Here is an 18015-nt window from a genome sequence, read left to right on the forward strand (position 1 = left end):
CCGGGCCGGTTATTAAAAATATTGTCAAAAACCCTAAACCTCCACCGTTTCGCATAAATAAGCTTGCTTTGCCGCTCCATTCTTCGCACTCTCGTTCTCAAAACCCTACAACCTCCAAAATATCTCGGAACTAGGGTTTTGTGTTATTCCTTTTTTTCTCTTTCACAACCTCTCAAGTTTTCTCTTTCAACACCTCTCATATTTTCTTTTCTATTCTGACATGGGAAAGTCTAGCAAGAAATCTGCTACCAAAGTATGCGCCTCTCGTTTTTCTTTGTTCGTTTCATTGTCTGGCTTTAATGTTGATTCTTGGTTTTGTAGGTCAACTTTGTTTGTTTCGTTTTAATTAGTTTATTTATTCATTTGTTTTTCGTTTTTGTAGGTTGATGTTGCTCCTGTTGCGGTAGCTCCTACAAAGTCGGCGAAGAAAGGTTATTTTGTTTGCTTTTTATTTTTATTTGTTTTTGGTTTTGATCATGTGGGTTAACTCCTTTATTCTAACAGTAAAAATAATAGGAATTCCTTAGGTACATGTATACTGTGTATGGTGTAATGGTTTGCCGAGGAGACGTTCTAGATGTGCTTAGAAAAAATATTTTTTTGAGATTTATTTAAGAATTATTATGTAACGGAAGTTTAAAAATAAATGGGTTATATTTGAGTGATTTAATAACATTGTCATTCGTGTGTTGTTAATATATATTTTTGGTGTTCTTTTATGAATACAGGTGTCAAGAGAGAAGCTGAAGATGCAATTAAGGAGAAGCCAGTGATTTCAAAGAAGCAGAAAGGAAATGACGGGGTAGCTCAGGCTGTTAAGAAGGAGAAAGCTCAAGCTAAGACACTGAAGAAAATAAAGAAAGAGGAAACCAGTAGTTCAGATGAGGATTCTTCGGATTCTGAGGAAGAACAGGTGGTGCACTTATTTAAGTAGTGTTTTGATTGATTTTCTTTATTACTTTAATTTATGTTTTGCTTATTGGGATTTTGGCTCGGTCACATTAGTTGATGTTATTCACACAGGATGTGTTTCTGTATAGTTCCAATCTGCATAAATGTACTTACTGATATCATTTAATATACAAAAAGTTGACTTGTTTATTTATTTTATGTTATTTTAATTGGGGATGCAATATATTTAATCCGTTCTCAATTTTTGATATCAGGTTAAAGTTGTGGCCAAGAAGGGAGTTAATGTTGCAAAACCCCCTGTCAAAGACTCCAGTAGTGAAGATGATGATTCATCTTCTGATGAAGTGAGTCGTTATTAGAATCCTTTTCTTTTCTTATGTTATATCAGTTTGTATGAAATAATCACTAAATGATTCATTTATTTAATTTTCATTTGGAAGGAACCCCCAAAGAAGCCAGTAGCTGCCAAAAATGGCTCTGTTGTTGCCCCTGCCAAGAAAAGCAAGCCTGCTAGCAGCAGTTCAGATTCCTCTGACGATGATTCTGATGAGGTGTGTATGCAAGTTATAGTGGGACAATGTTGAGGACAAGTGTTCGGGGTTTTTCTTCTGGTTAATTGTAGATAGCTCTAGGCCTTACTATATAAGTAATTGGTCATTTGATTTTATAATCTTATGATTTCTCTTTGTTCCTTCTCTTTTCTTTTAACTTTTTGATTTCAGTATATTATAAATTGGAAAAAAACTAATTTTTTTTTTGTCTTGTTTATTTTCCATGAGAAGGAACCTCCAAAGAAGCAGGCAGTGGCTGCCAAGAAACCAGCTGTTGCTGCCCCTGCTAAGAAAAGCAAGCCTGATAGTAGCTCGGATTCCTCAGATGATTCTGACTCTGATGAGGTAAGTGTGCAAGTTAGATTTGGGCAGTGTCAGGAACATTTGGTATTTGTTAGTTTATTGGTTGCTGTATCTCAAAAATCTGATTGTCATGTGCTAAATATATTCGGTCTTATGTTTTAGGATCCTAAAGCCAAGGTAACAGCATCATCAGCTGGAGCTAAAAATGGCGCTTCTGCTCCTCCAAAGAAGAAAGGTACATCAAGTGACAGTTCAGATGAGGAATCAGATGATAGCTCAGATGAGGATGTGAGTGATGGCTTATCATATATCTTTTATTGTTCATTTGATAAAATGTATTTATGTTATTTGACTGTTAATAAAACTACTTTTACTTGCATTTAGAAGAAGGTTCATGTGATTTTTTGGACTTTGATATTTCCCAAGATGAGGAAATATAGGGATTTCACTTCTTTGTTTTTATTAATTTTCTTTTTATTTTATTTTGTTTTTGGTTTAGATAACTCTCTAAAAAAAACTAAATGGCTTTGTAAACTGAACTGTTGTGGAACATTTTTTTTTTTTTTTCAGATTCTTATTATTACAACTGAAGCTAACAAGTTATAATGTTATGCAGGATAAATCTGCCAAAGTGACTACCCAACCAAAAAAATTGCCAGTATCTGCTGCGAAGAATGGGTCTGTTGCTGCTAAGAAATCAAGTGATAGTTCAGACGATGATACTTCAAGGTCTGAAGATTCTTCGGATTCTGATGATGAGAATGTGAGTATTGGGAAATTCTCTATATATAAACTTGTAATTCTATTGACTTGAAATATGCCATTGCCTGCTGCGGGTAAAAGAAAACCCCTTAAATTGTGAGATTATGTAGAATTTTGGATTGCCCAATTGCCAAACTTATACTGATGACAGTATCTGAACGAATTTTAGTCTTTTCTTATTGGTATGTAATATGATACTGTTTATGGTTGTAGGGAGCCCCTGCAAAGGCTTCAGAAGCCAAGAAGGTTCCAGTTGCTAAGAATGTTACTGCTGCTGCTCCCAAGAAAAAAGCTGAATCAAGTGATAGCTCTGATGAGGATACTGATGATAGTAGTGATGAAGATGAGGTTTGAATCTTTTAATTCTAATTTTGTTCTAATTTTTCTAAGGTCTGGTTTCTTTTCAGTTTTAACTTGAAACATTCACTCTCTTTGAGAATGTCTAGAAATCAGTTGTGAAGAAAGGATCTGTTGCAGCTCCCAAGAAAAAGAAGTCCACCAGTAGCTCGTCTGAAGATAGTGAGGAAGAGGTATCTTTTCACATCACTCTTTTATTTAAAATCAATTGCTAGCAAGTCAACTAAATATATTTTATGTAAACATCTCAGCTAAAAGCATTTTTCTTTCTTCTTAAAGTTGCAATATTAATAAGCCCTTGTACCTCCTGATTTGCTTTGCTCTTGTTACCCTTGGTGTCTGATGTTTTAGTTCTTATTTCCCAGTTGTTCAACTTACAATGTCAATTTGGTAGAAGTTAAACTAAGAAAATTCATTTAATAATTTCATTTTTGAAGTGTGTTCTCTTTGGTGTCTCTTTACATAGTCATATTCAGTGCTCATCTTTATTTTCCTGTAACACTACAGAAAAAGATGGATGCTGATAGTAGTTCCGATGAGGAAAGTGATGATGAGCCTCAGAAGAAAAAGGTGAATGCTTTGTTGATAACTTTAATTGAAACTTTCTTTTCTTCTAATATTTGTAAATTAGCTTATTCAAATTCCTGTTCTGCAGCCCACTGTAACTGCGAATAATGCTAAAACTGTTAAAAAGGAAAGTAGTAGTGATGAGGATGATGAAGATGATGAAGATGAAAGTGAGGAGGAAGAAGCAGCCAAGACTCCAAAGAAAAAGGTAAATTCATTTTCTTCAGTTATTATTATTGCAAATAACACAATTTGGAATTGTTATTGAATAAATTTGACTGATTGTTTATGCATACATATGGTCTTGGCTTGGTTTGCAGTGTTGAATGTTCACTTTCATTTTATTGTGTTTGAATCAGTTTTGGGAATGCTTTTANAGTTCAGACGATGATACTTCAAGGTCTGAAGATTCTTCGGATTCTGATGATGAGAATGTGAGTATTGGGAAATTCTCTATATATAAACTTGTAATTCTATTGACTTGAAATATGCCATTGCCTGCTGCGGGTAAAAGAAAACCCCTTAAATTGTGAGATTATGTAGATGCATGTAGAATTTTGGATTGTTGATTGCCCAATTGCCAAACTTATACTGATGACAGTATCTGAACGAATTTTAGTCTTTTCTTATTGGTATGTAATATGATACTGTTTATGGTTGTAGGGAGCCCCTGCAAAGGCTTCAGATGCCAAGAAGGTTCCAGTTGCTAAGAATGTTACTGCTGCTGCTCCCAAGAAAAAAGCTGAATCAAGTGATAGCTCTGATGAGGATACTGATGATAGTAGTGATGAAGATGAGGTTTGAATCTTTTAATTCTAATTTTGTTCTAATTTTTCTAAGGTCTGGTTTCTTTTCAGTTTTAACTTGAAACATTCACTCTCTTTGAGAATGTCTAGAAATCAGTTGTGAAGAAAGGATCTGTTGCAGCTCCCAAGAAAAAGAAGTCCACCAGTAGCTCGTCTGAAGATAGTGAGGAAGAGGTATCTTTTCACATCACTCTTTTATTTAAAATCAATTGCTAGCAAGTCAACTAAATATATTTTATGTAAACATCTCAGCTAAAAGCATTTTTCTTTCTTCTTAAAGTTGCAATATTAATAGGCCCTTGTACCTCCTGATTTGCTTTACTCTTGTTACCCTTGGTGTCTGATGTTTAAGTTCTTATTTCCCAGTTGTTCAACTTACAATGTCAATTTGGTAGAAGTTAAACTAAGAAAATTCATTTAATAATTTCATTTTTGAAGTGTGTTCTCTTTGGTGTCTCTTTACATAGTCATATTCAGTGCTCATCTTTATTTTCCTGTAACACTACAGAAAAAGATGGATGCTGATAGTAGTTCCGATGAGGAAATTGATGATGAGCCTCAGAAGAAAAAGGTGAATGCTTTGTTGATAACTTTAATTGAAACTTTCTTTTCTTCTAATATTTGTAAATTAGCTTATTCAAATTCCTGTTCTGCAGCCCACTGTAACTGCGAATAATGCTAAAACTGTTAAAAAGGAAAGTAGTAGTGATGAGGATGATGAAGATGATGAAGATGAAAGTGAGGAGGAAGAAGCAGCCAAGACTCCAAAGAAAAAGGTAAATTCATTTTCTTCAGTTATTATTATTGCAAATAACACAATTTGGAATTGTTATTGAATAAATTTGACTGATTGTTTATGCATACATATGGTCTTGGCTTGGTTTGCAGTGTTGAATGTTCACTTTCATTTTATTGTGTTTGAATCAGTTTTGGGAATGCTTTTAATTTTTATGGATCAAACTATTTTACTAGATACTTAATGCACTTTAAGGCTGTGCTTTTTCATCAGTTATAGTCTCATGAATGATCTAATTTTTACTGCTTTTGACCTTAATATTAAATAAGTGCCTGCCTTTCTAACATGGTTTTTATGGGGAACAGGACGCTGATGTAGAAATGGTAGATGCTGATTCTGGAAAGAAAGCTGTAATCCTCTATTCTGCCTTTTCTATTTTTATTTATTTATTTATTTATTTTTTTGTGATATTTGTCACAAAGTGGCTGTCCTGTTTGAACTAAAAATATCTTCTATTATACAGCCCCAAACTCCCTTTTCTCCTCAAGGTCAATCAACTGGTTCGAAAACATTGTTTGTTGGCAATCTACCTTTCCAAGTTGAACAAGCTGATATGTATGTCTTTCTGGCTTCCTTTTAAGCTAGGATCTTAGGTTGACTTTCGTATATGATAAGATGAATTTAGTCATTTTAATTTTATTCTGTCTGATTAGATGAATTTACTCCTGCAGAGTACATTTCTTTAAGGATGCTGGGGAGGTAGCTGATGTCCGTTTGGCATCAGATGCTGATGGGAGATTTAAAGGCTTTGGACATGTTGAATTTTCTACAGCAGAAGCTGCAAGTAAAGTAAGTCACTGTCAAGTTTAGACATGAGTACTTGGACTTGCAAACAATGTTTTTTGTTATTTGAATTTGTAATCTCTTCAAGTTATCTGCAAACTCTCATTCTATGCGTTGGTAATTGTAACTTCACAGCTGATATTCTTATGCATCTTTTAATGTTTATGGGTTAAAAAAAAGTGGTTTCAGTCGTTAAGCTGACATGTTAAATAATCATTTGACATTATATAGCTTTTCTTTATTTATCTTATGGCTCAAGTTTATGTACTCAATGCTTTATGATGCTTCTTGTTAACTGTTACCTTGCTCTTTTCACTGCAGGCTCTTGAGTTGAATGGCCAAATGTTGGGTAATCGTGAAGTTAGGCTTGATTTGGCTCGTGAAAGGGGCTCATATACAACACCTTATAGCGGGTATTGCGTCAGCTATGCATACAGGTTCTTCTAGCTCAGCTGGTGTAGTAAATATGTTGTACTAAACTTTTAATTGCGAATCTTTGCAGCAAAGAAACCAACTCATTCCAGAAGGGAGGGAACGGTCAGGCCCCAACAATATTTGTCAGGGGTTTTGATTCATCACTTGGAGAAGATGGGGTAATTTTTTCTGTTGAATTTGCTGCTTTTTTTTTTTTTTGGGTAATTTTTATGTTTTAAAAAAATGCTGGCAAATTTTTTTCTTACCGGTTTTTGTAATTTTGTTAATGGCTGAATCTGAATCTTACAGGTTAGGAGTGCCCTGGAAGAACATTTTGGTTCTTGTGGGGAGGTTTCAAGGATTTCCATTCCTCAAGATTACAACACTGGTGGTGTTAAGGGGTTTGTACTTCAATTTGTATCCATGGTTTCCTTTAACATTGTAATCAATGATTAATAGGACCATTTATTATGATATTGATTCTCTTTGATGTGGTGCATATATGCTGGTCGTAGTATCTAAAGCTGAGATTATCATATGAATTGCAGGATTGCTTACATGGACTTCACGGATAGCAGTAGTTTCAACAAAGCCCTAGAAATGAATGGATCTGAACTTGGTGGGTATTCTTTGGTTGTGGAAGAGGCAAGACCAAGGGGTGATGGCTCAGGCAGTGCCCGAGGTGGCGGCCGCAGTGGTGGGAGAAGTGGTGGTAGAGATAGTGGTGGTCGGTTTGGTGGTGGTCGGTTTGGTGGTAGAGATAGTGGTGGTCGGTTTGGTGGTAGAGATAGTGGTGGTCGGTTTGGTGGTAGAGATAGTGGTGGTCGTTTTGGTGGTAGAGGACGTGGAGGTGGCCGAGGTGGTGGTAGAGGACGTGGAACGCCTAATAGGCCAAGCATGGCTGCTGCTGGCACAGGCATGTATCTTCTATTTTCTATTTATTACCCAAGTTGGTTTTGTTTGTTGTTTAGAATATTCACTCCTCTTCACCACTTAATCTTTAGCTTGGGTTCACACCTCATAAATTAATCTTTAGAAAATGTTTTTTAAGTTGAGCACACATTTCATTCTGTTAGGGACACTTGTGACTATCCTTATATTATTCGATGGAAATGTGTTTGCCATTAAAGTGTGTGCAACTGTTTTTTTTTTTTTTTTTTTTTTTTTTAATTCCATTTTTGTCCAGATGTTAGTATCCATTCAGCATTTGTTTGTATAATTGGATGTGGCAAACACTTATTTTACGTTCTCTAATGAAACATTTTATGCCATTTTTTACTAATGCAGGGAAGAAGACAACTTTCAACAACGACGATTAGTAAAGCATTGAGGAAGACAGTTTTTCTTTTTTGGCAAGTTTTTTAATTTTATGAAGTGTTAGTATGATTGCTTTTTTTGATAGTCTAGTAGAATATTTTGAGCTGTAAGAATTCCAAGTAGTTTTGTTGTGTCAGATATTATGTTTTAAGTGGCATATATGTTTCTTATTGAGCTATTAGAACCTATTATTAATTTATCACAAAGTTGTCCAATGGTGATCTACTATTTTTCAAAGCTTCCCCCTGTGGATTTTGATACTGGGTTGTGTCATACTCATATCTCCTATGGCTAAGCTGAGGATCAACTTCAGTGCCAAAATTCTTCATTCTTTACCGCATGAAATCCCCACAAACACCCATCATTCTGCACTGAGAAATGAAATCTCAACAAATACCAATCAGTTTGCACTAAAATTGCAGGTATTTCAAGCTTCATCTTTGTAATAAAGTGTACTTGTTATGCAGAATAAAATAAACAAGAAATTTACCAATTTGAGTTCAATCTCAATAAAACGCCTACACAACTGTGAACCAAAATAAATTCTCAGATTGGAAAATTTTGGGATAACATTAGCAAAACCGTTGTTTTTCTTCACTTTTTTGTGCATAGTACAGTTATCATATAAAGAAAATTTACATATGAAAAGGAAAGAAGAGAATGAACACACTTGGAGATTTCTGCTTTGTTTCTATATGCACATTTGAATTAGGGTTTTTCCCTTGAAATGTCAATTGTATTTGTATCCGAGAACCGAGACCTTAGCTTGCGGGCCACCTTGAACATAAACAAATTTGTATTCTGAGCCAGCTTTCAAGACCTTTTGCCATTGCGGGAGTTCATAAGTGTTCTTTTCTTGTGTTGGAGAGAGTCCCCATAGAGACCCTGATAAGTTTTCGATGCTAAGTTTAAGGTTTGTGACTGGCTTTTGCGACTTATTCTTGATTATCACCCTGTGTCTGTAATAGGTTGTTTCACCAACTGTCCATGTAGTTGTTATTGAGTGAAGAAATTCAACTGGAACTTCTGCATCAGAGTTTGTGTTTGGTGCTGCTGTTTCTTCATATGAATCTGATTAGAGTTTACAAAGAGATGTCAATACCACTATTTATTTGAATCAAAGAGAACCAACAAAGAACAAACAATTTAAAAAAATGCTCACTTAGAGATGTTTGGTAGGGTGATGATGATTCTTTGTGATATGGTCCTGCGAAAATTCCCAGCAGGTCAAATTAATATGTGCAAAAAGTAGCATGTTAAATCCGATTGTACTAAGTTAAAGATGCCGAAGACAAAACCTTACCTTTGGTTTTGGATGATGAAGCATGTAGCTTAGAGAATAGGCCTAAAAGAGGAGCAGAGCCAGAAAGTGTAGGCTCAGTTTCTTCATAATTGGGCCTATCATCGGAGAAGTTATCGTTCTGATCAGGACCCCCAACAAGTGCTCCGTATAGCACATTAGGATTTGGCTGAGGGCGGTAGTACCATGACTCAAATCCTTGCACACATCCAACCGCTGAATGGACGGTATATACAGAAGGAATGGAAGCACCTCTATGGTGAATATGGACTGGGTATTTTGGTCCAAATCCAACTAAGTAGCTCATTGACTTGGGGTTTTTACCAAGAATGTAGTCAGCCTGTAATCACATCAATTAACAAGTTAAAATACAAGCATTTTATGACAAAATCTTGTCATAATATGTAAAAAATTTAAGAAAAGGTTTCTTGTATATACATACCTGTGACTTTGCGAAATTGAAGAGCTCCAGAGGTTGAATTTGGCCATCTGGGCAAGTGAGTTTGGCATTTGCAGCAGAGAGGTAATCAGAATAGACAGCAGTAAGAAATGCAGCAGCAGAGGCATACTGCATATTGTTCCATTCGCGCACGTATATTAAGCCCCCTGGTGAAGGAACAAAACCAACTCAGCCATTATATTGAACAAGACAAAATATTTTTGCAAATTAAACTCCAAATAGAATCTTTAGCAGTGACTACTAACCAGGAGTTAAGTGGACATTGTAGCCAGCATTCTTCTGCACACAGGCACAGGCAAAGTAATCTGCTTTAGCCTGATATTTCTTTAGGGTTGAAGTATATGCACCACCTTTTCCCTCCATCAGTACCTGCAAATTGCTTCTTTCTTAAGTTATATTTTTCTTTGATTACAATTCCTAAAATCCAAGTGAATTATATCATGTTGAACTTTTTTAATCATCAGCTCGGCATTACCTTTGAAAGAAGGATTTGTACACCAGCATATTTGTTGTCCCAAGAGAATTCTTTGACTGCCCATCCGGTTCCACCCATGTACACAGCATTGTCCACAACATACTTCAAGTAGTACTCCTCGTTTGTTGCGCGATATAGCCAGGTTGCAGCCCATAATAACTCATCCTTCACCAACCAAAAAGGAAAATGGTTTAGAACATATGAACAATAATGGAATGCACAAGAGCAATTTGTGTAAGAATATCTAGATATAATATAGTGCTAACCGAATAACCAGATGAAGTATAGAACTGATGGGCACTTTTGATAGAATCATCATATAATCCTCTAAACCGGTTTGCGAATGTGAAGAGCTGCAGCAGATTGAAACTTAACCATTAGTCAAGAGGCATGCTGCAATGTACTAATAATTAATATAACAGCAGAAAAATTGATTTGATATATAATAGCCAGTGAGAAATTGAATATCAAGAATTGAAATACCTGTTTTGCATGAACCAGGAGAAGATTGGAGTAGGAAGAATTGTAAGGCTTGAAAGCAATGGCGGCAGCAGCCAATGCAGCAGCAGTTTCACCAGCAAGGTCTGAACCAGGATGATTTTGATCAATTTTGAAAGCTTCTCTTGGAGTTGTCATGTCTTCGGCACGCTCCCAGCAATAGTGATCAGAGTCCCCATCTCCTACCTAAATTTCAATTGCAATACCGATTACAATTGCATAATAAAAGAATCTGACCATTTTTCTTTACACAGCACTATCTCAGAAGAAAGAATTTTTATAATTATATAAGAAAAGAAATACCCAACTAAACAAATAGTTATAGATTGGTAAGACCAAGCATGAGAAATAGGTCACCAAACTATTTCTCATGAGAAATAATCAGTAACAGTAGTTTTTTGTACCTGTCCCCAAAGAACGTTAGGCTGAGTATGAGCTTTCATGAAGTAGTCAGTCCCCCATCTGATGGCCCATAATGCGTGTCCCATCTGGTTTAAATCAGTTATCTCTTTCCTGTATTCAATAGTTCCCCATGCAAGCATAGTCACAGTAAACGCCATTGGCAGCCCAAACTTCACATGGTCTCCTGCATCATAGTATCCTCCCACCAAATTCACCTGCATTTCCAAAACAAATATGTAAAAAATTTGCTTCAAAACTTCACATACAAATATTAAGTTTAATTTAATTACCCCTTGAAGAAAGCCGTCCTTGAGACCAGAGTCTCCACGCCACTTGACCCTCTGGGTGGCGGGTAGTTTACCAGACCTCTGCGCCTCAAAAAACAAAAAGGTCTTGTCCAAGGCATCATCGTAGTTGAAGTAAGCTTCTGCAACGGCTGCCTTGAAGACGAGTAGGCAAACCAGAAAGATGCATACTCCAAAGTTTAAGCTCCTCATGATGATGATGATATCTAGCTTTTTGGCTCAACCCAAATCAACAAACAAGTATACTACTTATGCATGGTTATGTTTGACAGGGTCGTGTATATATATATATATATATAAATTTTGCTATATCTAAATGATTATATGGTTGTAGCCTTCACGTTCGAATGATTTGATGAAAGAGTTGAAAGCAAAATGTTTGAGGCTGTCACGTTGTGTTGGACAAATGGAATTATTTGCATATTTTAAAGAGGAAGAATGCGGTGCTGGAAACTGCATGCATTTGTTAAATGCGCCCTGTTCTGGTAGCCAACCTCGAGACTTTTATCCATTTGTTTGTTTATTATTGTTGATGATTGCGAGATCAGAGGTTGGTGGCTTGATGAATGTAGAACTAATGGGTTATGGGCTTGATATGTAGGACACTTTCTGGGCTATCTGTTTTATTGGACTTGGAAATCAAATTAATTGGACACATTTTCTCAATATAAATGTTCTCAAATAAGCTCCAAAATTAATTAATATTTAAATATATTATATATTTTTTTTCAAAATTACCCTTTTCCTAATTTTTTTTAATTTCTTTTCTTTCTTAAAAACTTTATGATTTAGAAACAATTATGGAAAATCATTAAAAAAAAAAAAAAAATTGCAGAAAATATTTTTTCCATTCTTTGTTTTGTTTTGTTTTTAATGGTTTTTATAACTATTTCTAAATCACTAGTATATTTGAGTAAAATTTCCTTCATTTCTAAATAATAAATGATTAAAAAAAGGAAAAAAAAATTCAAGAAGGATTTGATTTTTGAACGAATATGTTGTTTATTAGTCATGATTAAATAAATGAGAAGTTAAAAAAAAATTAAGAAAGAAAAAAATTAAAAAGACTAGAGAAATAGAGAAGTTAAAAAGGATTAGAAAAAAGGTTAATTTTGGAAGAAAAAAAACTAAAATTTATTTAAATTTAATTGATTTTGGGGCTTAAAAAGAAACATTCATGATTCAACTAAAGTTGGTTGACAATTAAATTGTGTTGATGCTTGATTTTGACACCAACTAAACGCACGTGTGAAATGCTGAGCTGGCTTAGAAGACACACGTGAATGAGGGATTGAGAATGTAAATGGTAGAAAGACAATGTTTAAAGTGGTTCAGATGCTTAAACAAGCAAATCCTACGTCCACTAATATTGTATTTATATTTGAAGGATCAGGTCGCGACTTAGCGAGTTGACTTTAGAGTGTTGAGAATACAGATGAGAGAGAGAGAATAAGCTATTATAGAGAGAAGATAGCTAATCAATAGTAAAAATGAGCGAATCCCCTAAACGGGAGAGAAGCCCTCTATTTGTAGTGGGATACATTGAGGTAATGATTACTGAATCCGTAAAAAGGGGTTAGGTACCGTGCAAATCCTTCTTTGCGTCCCGTTGTTCACCTACTCAAGTGATTTCCTCGGTTTATGCAGGGATTGGACATGTGGACGGCTTCTAGCCTCTTGTCAGTCTGGCGCGCACTCACTGCACTGACAAGAACATGTTGCTCACGCCAGCATGCGATGTGGCCGCGTTTGAATGGCTGTAGGATTTGCCTAGACTCTGACCATTTGTGCTAACTGGGCTCTGCGTCAGCCCTACCAGAAGTCGCCTAATTTTTAAGGTTTGAGAATTGAACCTTGGAAATTATAAATGCCTTGATTTGATGTGTTTGGAGAGATGCTGGTCGAAGCGACCTAATTGCGAAGGAGGTCGAGAGGACATTTCCTCACATGTGACCTGGGGTGATCTTTGTCCTTACAGTCAGCGACCTGGATTTGGGTACCTAATGCTATAATGATGATTCCGACCTAGATGGAATCCTCGACCTGTTTACACCTAGCAACTTTCAAGAGGATAAATGGTCGTTGCTTCGCAGCTGATGTCCATCGAGGTCGAAGAATCACATCGCTTCGCAACCAACGTGAGACAAGGTTGAAGGGTTACGTCGCTTCGCGACTTACAAAATGAAGAGTGTTTTTCATAACGACCTCTTCAGATGTTATTCGTTGCACTTTTGCAGCGGATACATTAAATGAAGCACCTTTCGCTCTTACAAACGTGTCTTAAGCGCAAGAAGTGCTAGCCATGCGCATTAAATGCGAGCCATGCTGAAACAACATTCCCTATTAGAGCATTAAATGCGGACGTGGGCGTATTAAATGTGAAGGAGGGAAAACGTGCTGTTGCTTAAGTGTTTCAATGGAAGGGGATGACGATCTGATTTCTTGAGGCGTGACGGCCACTCTTCCTCGCTGATTTGTGACACGTGGTCGCGATCAACAGTCGGATGTGTTTTCCGCCTAAACATCTTTTGACTTCGAGAAACCAAAGCGCCACTTCCTCAGCTATATAAACCCCAAGCTCTCCTCAGGCAAAGTCACAATACTTTCATTCTCAGAGAGAGCAAGAAACTTTCGCGAATCTTGGTTCTTTGTCTTCCAGAGTGGTGTTTGCCTGATACTCGGAGCAAAAAAGTCAATCTTTCTCATTTCAAGAGGTAAAAACGATTCCCTTCTCCTATTTTTGGTTTGATTTTGCTTTCGACAATCGCCATGTGATGACTGTCCGTCGGTAGCTTATCGAAGATAAAATATCCTCCGTTTGATCAAGTCCATTGATGGTGGCCCTTTAAGCATTCTGTTAGGGTTTTTCTAGGATTTAGGGAGGAAATATTTATTTTTTCCACCACATCATCGTACGAGATAATGTATGAAGACTAAATGGTTCCCTGCTTGTCGCTTTTACAGACCGTAGGAGAATGGACCCCCCAACGACCAGAGCCGAGGAAGGGACTAGCTCGCCCATGCAGGATGCTCTTGCGGGTCCCACTCGAGAGATCTTCTTGGTACTTATCGAGGAAGAGCTTGAAAGGGTGGTAGACCAGTACATTATCAGCGTTGAGGTCTTCCGTGATAGGACACACATAGCTCGGTATCCGCCACGAGGGTTGGTCGCGATCTCTGAGGACATGTTCAAGGTTGGGGGGTTGATCCTTTTCCACCCCTTTGTCAGGTCGGTCCTCGATCATTTCGGGATCACGCCAATGCAGCTCACACCGAACGCGCACATGATTGTCATTGCCATGTATATCGCGTGCTGTGAGAATGGACTGAGAGGGCTAATTGCGGTAGAACTCGGTTGCTCATATATTCTAAAAAAGAGCAAAGACAAGGATTCCTACTACTTGTCCAAGCGAACTACCATAGAAGCGGGGATACACAGTTACCCGAGTAATGTAGGACCGCATGAGACGAAGTTCTTTTTCTTTCATCATGATGACATTTATTGCTTTTTGGAGTCGAGTAGGTTCTTTCTCCTTTCTAATTTATTGACTTGATTTGTCCTTTGCTAACAAGCTGTTTATTTTTTTGGCAGTTAACAAAATAACCAGTTTAGAGCTGCTCACAGACCCGGACAGAATCACAATCTTTGGTTTTCTGCCTGAAGCAAGTCGCGACGCGAGGCTGCTCGTAACAATCGCGAATTTGAGGAAATATGGCTTCTTCAACTGAGACGCGGCCTTAGAGACCCCACCGAGTAAGTTTCTTGACTTCTTTTCTACTTTTCACGTAGCGAACTGTTTTACTAACGGTGTTCGCATACAACGCCCATGCCTCCCAAAGTGCCCAAGTCACCACGACCAAGACAATTTTCCTTCCCCCGAAAGGGTCCCACCAGACTAGGCACATCGGCAGCCGATTCGGCCTGACCTAAGGGCATTACTCGCCCTAAGCAGAAAACCACGGCCTAGAGGCCTAAAAAGAGGAGGCAGATTCGGACCAAAGAGTCAGAGTCGAAACCGAAGGGTTGGGGCATCTAACCCAAGAGATTGCAACCTTACCAAGCATTCTGCTCGGGATAGCCAGTTAGGGGTGCGACCGGTATCTTTATCACCCCCAGGGGTCAGTAGGTAGGACAACAGGCCACTGCAGTCCTCAAGAGGAGGTCAGGAAAAGAACCGGCAGGGGGGACTTTACCCACTATAGGCACTGGCACCCCCGTCCTGGAGTTAATGGGATAGCTACCAGACCATTTGGAGCCGGCAGTCTTTGCATTGCTCGAATGCTGGCTTGCGGAGGCTTTCGAGCAGTTCGTGACTTCCGGTACCATAGACTTGATGACCACATCCTTCCACCACCTGAGCTTGGTCAACGAGCTGCATTTGGCGAGGACATTTGCTTATGCGATATAAATAACTTCATTCTGTTTGCTATGCAGGCCTTGCTCTCCATGCACTTGTACCTGCAGAAGGTCCAGTTGGGGGCTGCTGAGGGATTGGTGGAGGTGAGGGAAGAGAATGCGTAACTTAAGTGAGAGCTAGAGGCCGCGCGAGCAAATAGGGACTCGTCCATTGTCCAGGCGGAGTAGCATTTGTCCAAAAGGGATGCTGCATTTCGTGCGGTGAACTTTTAGAAGTCCGAGCTGGAGAAACACAGCGAGGAGGTGAAGGACCTCTAGAGGACCGTGGCCACACTCACCAGGGAGGCTGGCGAGAAAGACTAGGCGTTGCAAACGACCTCTGAGCAGGCCATGCAAGCTGTGGGAGAATACTGAGAAGCAGCGGTCAGCGCTTGAGGTTGAGCTCTACTTTACTCAAGGCCGCGTCACTTCGCTAACTGTGGAGATGCAGCAACAAGAGGTGAAGATCGAGAATAGGGCTACATAATGGACGATTCAGTCTATTTTTGCCCTTTTTTCGAGGAATCCTGAGATGGATCTTTCCGACCTCCCTGACGAGTACCGAAACGAGCTTGCTTCCATGGCGCAGGCCGAAGCTGAGGAAGCGACTCGGGGACCTGACCTGGAAGAGGAACAGCCTTAGCTCGTTCCTGAGGAGCCCGTGTTCGATCAGGCAGTTGGTGACCAGCCTGGGGATGAGGACCAGTGATCCGCTTCTCTTGTTTTCTCCCTTTATGCTTATTTACTTCTCCTTTTCATAAATAAAGATATTGCTTTTCACAATCTTTCATGAGTATTTATGATTTCCGCATTCTTTACATATGAGATCACATTCTAACTGCTTATAATAATATTGGTACAAGTTTATGTGAACCAAATTGTATACATGGGAAAATGATTACAAATGAACATAATTGTACACTTGCTTATCACAAAGATTGCAAAAATTAAGACCGACCGTTACAAGGAAATAACTGAGTTTGGGATTACTGATAATATGGTTGGAGATGCTCAGCATTCCAAGCTCGGGGTACTTCAGAACCATTCAGCCTTTTGAGATGGTATGTCCCCGGTCTTATTACTTTGGCGATGCAGTATGGGCCTTCCTAGTTCAGTCTCAAAACTCCCACACTTGGTTCTCTAGTACCGAAAACTTCCTTCAAAACAAGGTCGTCGACTTGGAAGTCTCTTCTTCTTTCGCATGTTGCTGATAGGCTGCTATCCTTAGCTAAGCCTTGCTACGATATTCTTCAACTAGGTCCAGACTTGCGTGCATAAGCGCTTCATTGTCGGCTTCATTGTACAGGTCCCTCCGAAGTGAACCGATTCCTACCTCCATAGGGATCATCGCTTTGTAGCCATATGCTAGCGAAAAAGGGGTTTCTGAGGTAGAGGTTCTCGGAGTTGTCCTGTATGCCCATAGGACTTCAGAAAGGTCATCGGCCTAATTCCCCTTAGCTGCACCAAGTTTTGCTTTCAAAGTGTGCTTGATGGTTTTGTTGACAACTTCAACTTGACCATTTGCTTGCGGCCTTGCCACTGAGACAAATTTTTTATGGATACCCAGCTCATCGCAAAACTGCTTAAACTCCTCGTTGTCGAAATGTTTACCATTGTCTGAGATGAGAGTATGAGGAATCCCACAGCGGCACACAATGTTCTTGAAGACGAAGTCCTTGAGCTTTTTTATCATGATTATGGCTAATGGCTTTGTTTTGACCCATTTGGTGAAGTAATCAACTGCAACCATAGCATACTTGACTCCCCTTTTAACAACTGGCATGGGACCAATGAGATCGATTCCCCACATGGAGAATGGCCAGGGGCTGGTCATGGTTATCAGTTAGTGGGAAGGAGCTCGCGATATGTTCGCGAACCGCTGGCACTTATCACACTTTTTGATAAAGTTGTAGGTGTCTTCTTGGATTAGGGGCCAATAGTACCCTTAACAAACAACTTTGTTGGCGAGAGATCGTGCGGTAGTGTGATTACCACAGATCCCTTCATGTATTTCCCTCCTGATGTAGTCTGCCTCTTCGCTGGTTACACATCGGAGAAGAAATGCACTAAACCCTCGCCTGTACAACTAGTCTCCGATAAGGGTGTAACGAACAGATCTTGTTCGCAAGGTCCTTGTCTCGACCTTGTCATTGGGCAAGGTCCCATCTCTGAGATACTAAATGATAGGGGTCATCTAGAAAACTGATTCTGTTACATTCACGGCCTATTCGATTGGGCTAATACTAGGGGTCTCGATGAACCGAACAGGAATGCTTTCCGATGCATCTGAATCCAACGATGAGGCTATCCTTGCCAAGGCATCTGCCATAGAGTTGCTATCTCTAGGAATCTGTGTGATCGTGAAGTGCTTGAACAGCTCGAGTGTGACCTTAGCTTTCTTCAGATAGCTGATCATGTTTTCTTCCTTGGCTTGATACTCCCCCAAAATTTGGTTAACGATCAGCATGGAGTTGCTGTGGATGCTGATCGTGGTTGAACCTATTTTTCAGGCCAACCGCAGTCTAGCGAGCAGAGATTCATACTCGGCCTCATTATTGGTTGCCTTAAAACCAAACCAGAGAATGCCATGAATGCGAGTCCCTTTGGGACT

At 38.8% G+C, this 18015-nt stretch overlaps 2 protein-coding genes across 2 annotated transcripts; one reads left to right on the plus strand and one right to left on the minus strand.

Moving 5' to 3' along the window:
• The first annotated feature begins 58 nt into the window (after nt 1-58).
• LOC116130851 (nucleolin 2-like) lies at nt 59-7767 on the plus strand. The gene is made up of 20 exons (XM_031416543.1): nt 59-253; nt 383-431; nt 729-913; nt 1167-1256; nt 1353-1463; nt 1695-1808; nt 1929-2054; nt 2383-2529; nt 2742-2876; nt 2975-3058; nt 3393-3455; nt 3541-3660; nt 5360-5404; nt 5518-5609; nt 5726-5843; nt 6159-6250; nt 6340-6430; nt 6561-6652; nt 6800-7167; nt 7539-7767. The coding sequence occupies exons 1-20, from the start codon at nt 221-223 to the stop codon at nt 7568-7570; spliced, it is 2187 nt and encodes a 728-aa protein (XP_031272403.1). The 5' UTR covers nt 59-220; the 3' UTR covers nt 7571-7767.
• Nucleotides 7768-8246: 479 nt separating this feature from the next.
• On the minus strand, nt 8247-11213 carry LOC116130872 (endoglucanase 5). Its single transcript, XM_031416567.1, has 10 exons — nt 10994-11213; nt 10706-10918; nt 10287-10487; nt 10070-10156; nt 9804-9968; nt 9574-9697; nt 9311-9474; nt 8872-9208; nt 8731-8775; nt 8247-8639 (listed from the first exon to the last, which is right to left on the minus strand). The coding sequence occupies exons 1-10, from the start codon at nt 11198-11200 to the stop codon at nt 8299-8301; spliced, it is 1884 nt and encodes a 627-aa protein (XP_031272427.1). The 5' UTR covers nt 11201-11213; the 3' UTR covers nt 8247-8298.
• Between the last annotated feature and the right edge of the window lie 6802 nt (nt 11214-18015).

The sequence above is a fragment of the Pistacia vera genome, unplaced genomic scaffold, assembly GCF_008641045.1.
Source record: "Pistacia vera cultivar Batoury unplaced genomic scaffold, PisVer_v2 Contig225, whole genome shotgun sequence".
In the NCBI taxonomy this organism is placed as follows: domain Eukaryota; kingdom Viridiplantae; phylum Streptophyta; class Magnoliopsida; order Sapindales; family Anacardiaceae; genus Pistacia; species Pistacia vera.

Bases quoted from the DNA above. Each gene is read 5' to 3' on its own strand.
- LOC116130851 (XM_031416543.1), top strand. From the start codon at position 221: ATGGGAAAGTCTAGCAAGAAATCTGCTACCAAA. The intron at 3,456-3,540 runs GTGAATGCTTTG...CCTGTTCTGCAG, and splicing joins ATGAGCCTCAGAAGAAAAAG to CCCACTGTAACTGCGAATAA. The intron at 5,844-6,158 runs GTAAGTCACTGT...TTTTCACTGCAG, and splicing joins CAGCAGAAGCTGCAAGTAAA to GCTCTTGAGTTGAATGGCCA.
- LOC116130872 (XM_031416567.1), bottom strand. From the start codon at position 11,200: ATGAGGAGCTTAAACTTTGGAGTATGCATCTTTCTGGTTTGCCTACTC. The intron at 10,157-10,286 runs GTATTTCAATTC...AATCTGCTGCAG, and splicing joins TCCTGGTTCATGCAAAACAG to CTCTTCACATTCGCAAACCG. The intron at 9,209-9,310 runs GTATGTATATAC...ATGTGATTACAG, and splicing joins TCAATTTCGCAAAGTCACAG to GCTGACTACATTCTTGGTAA.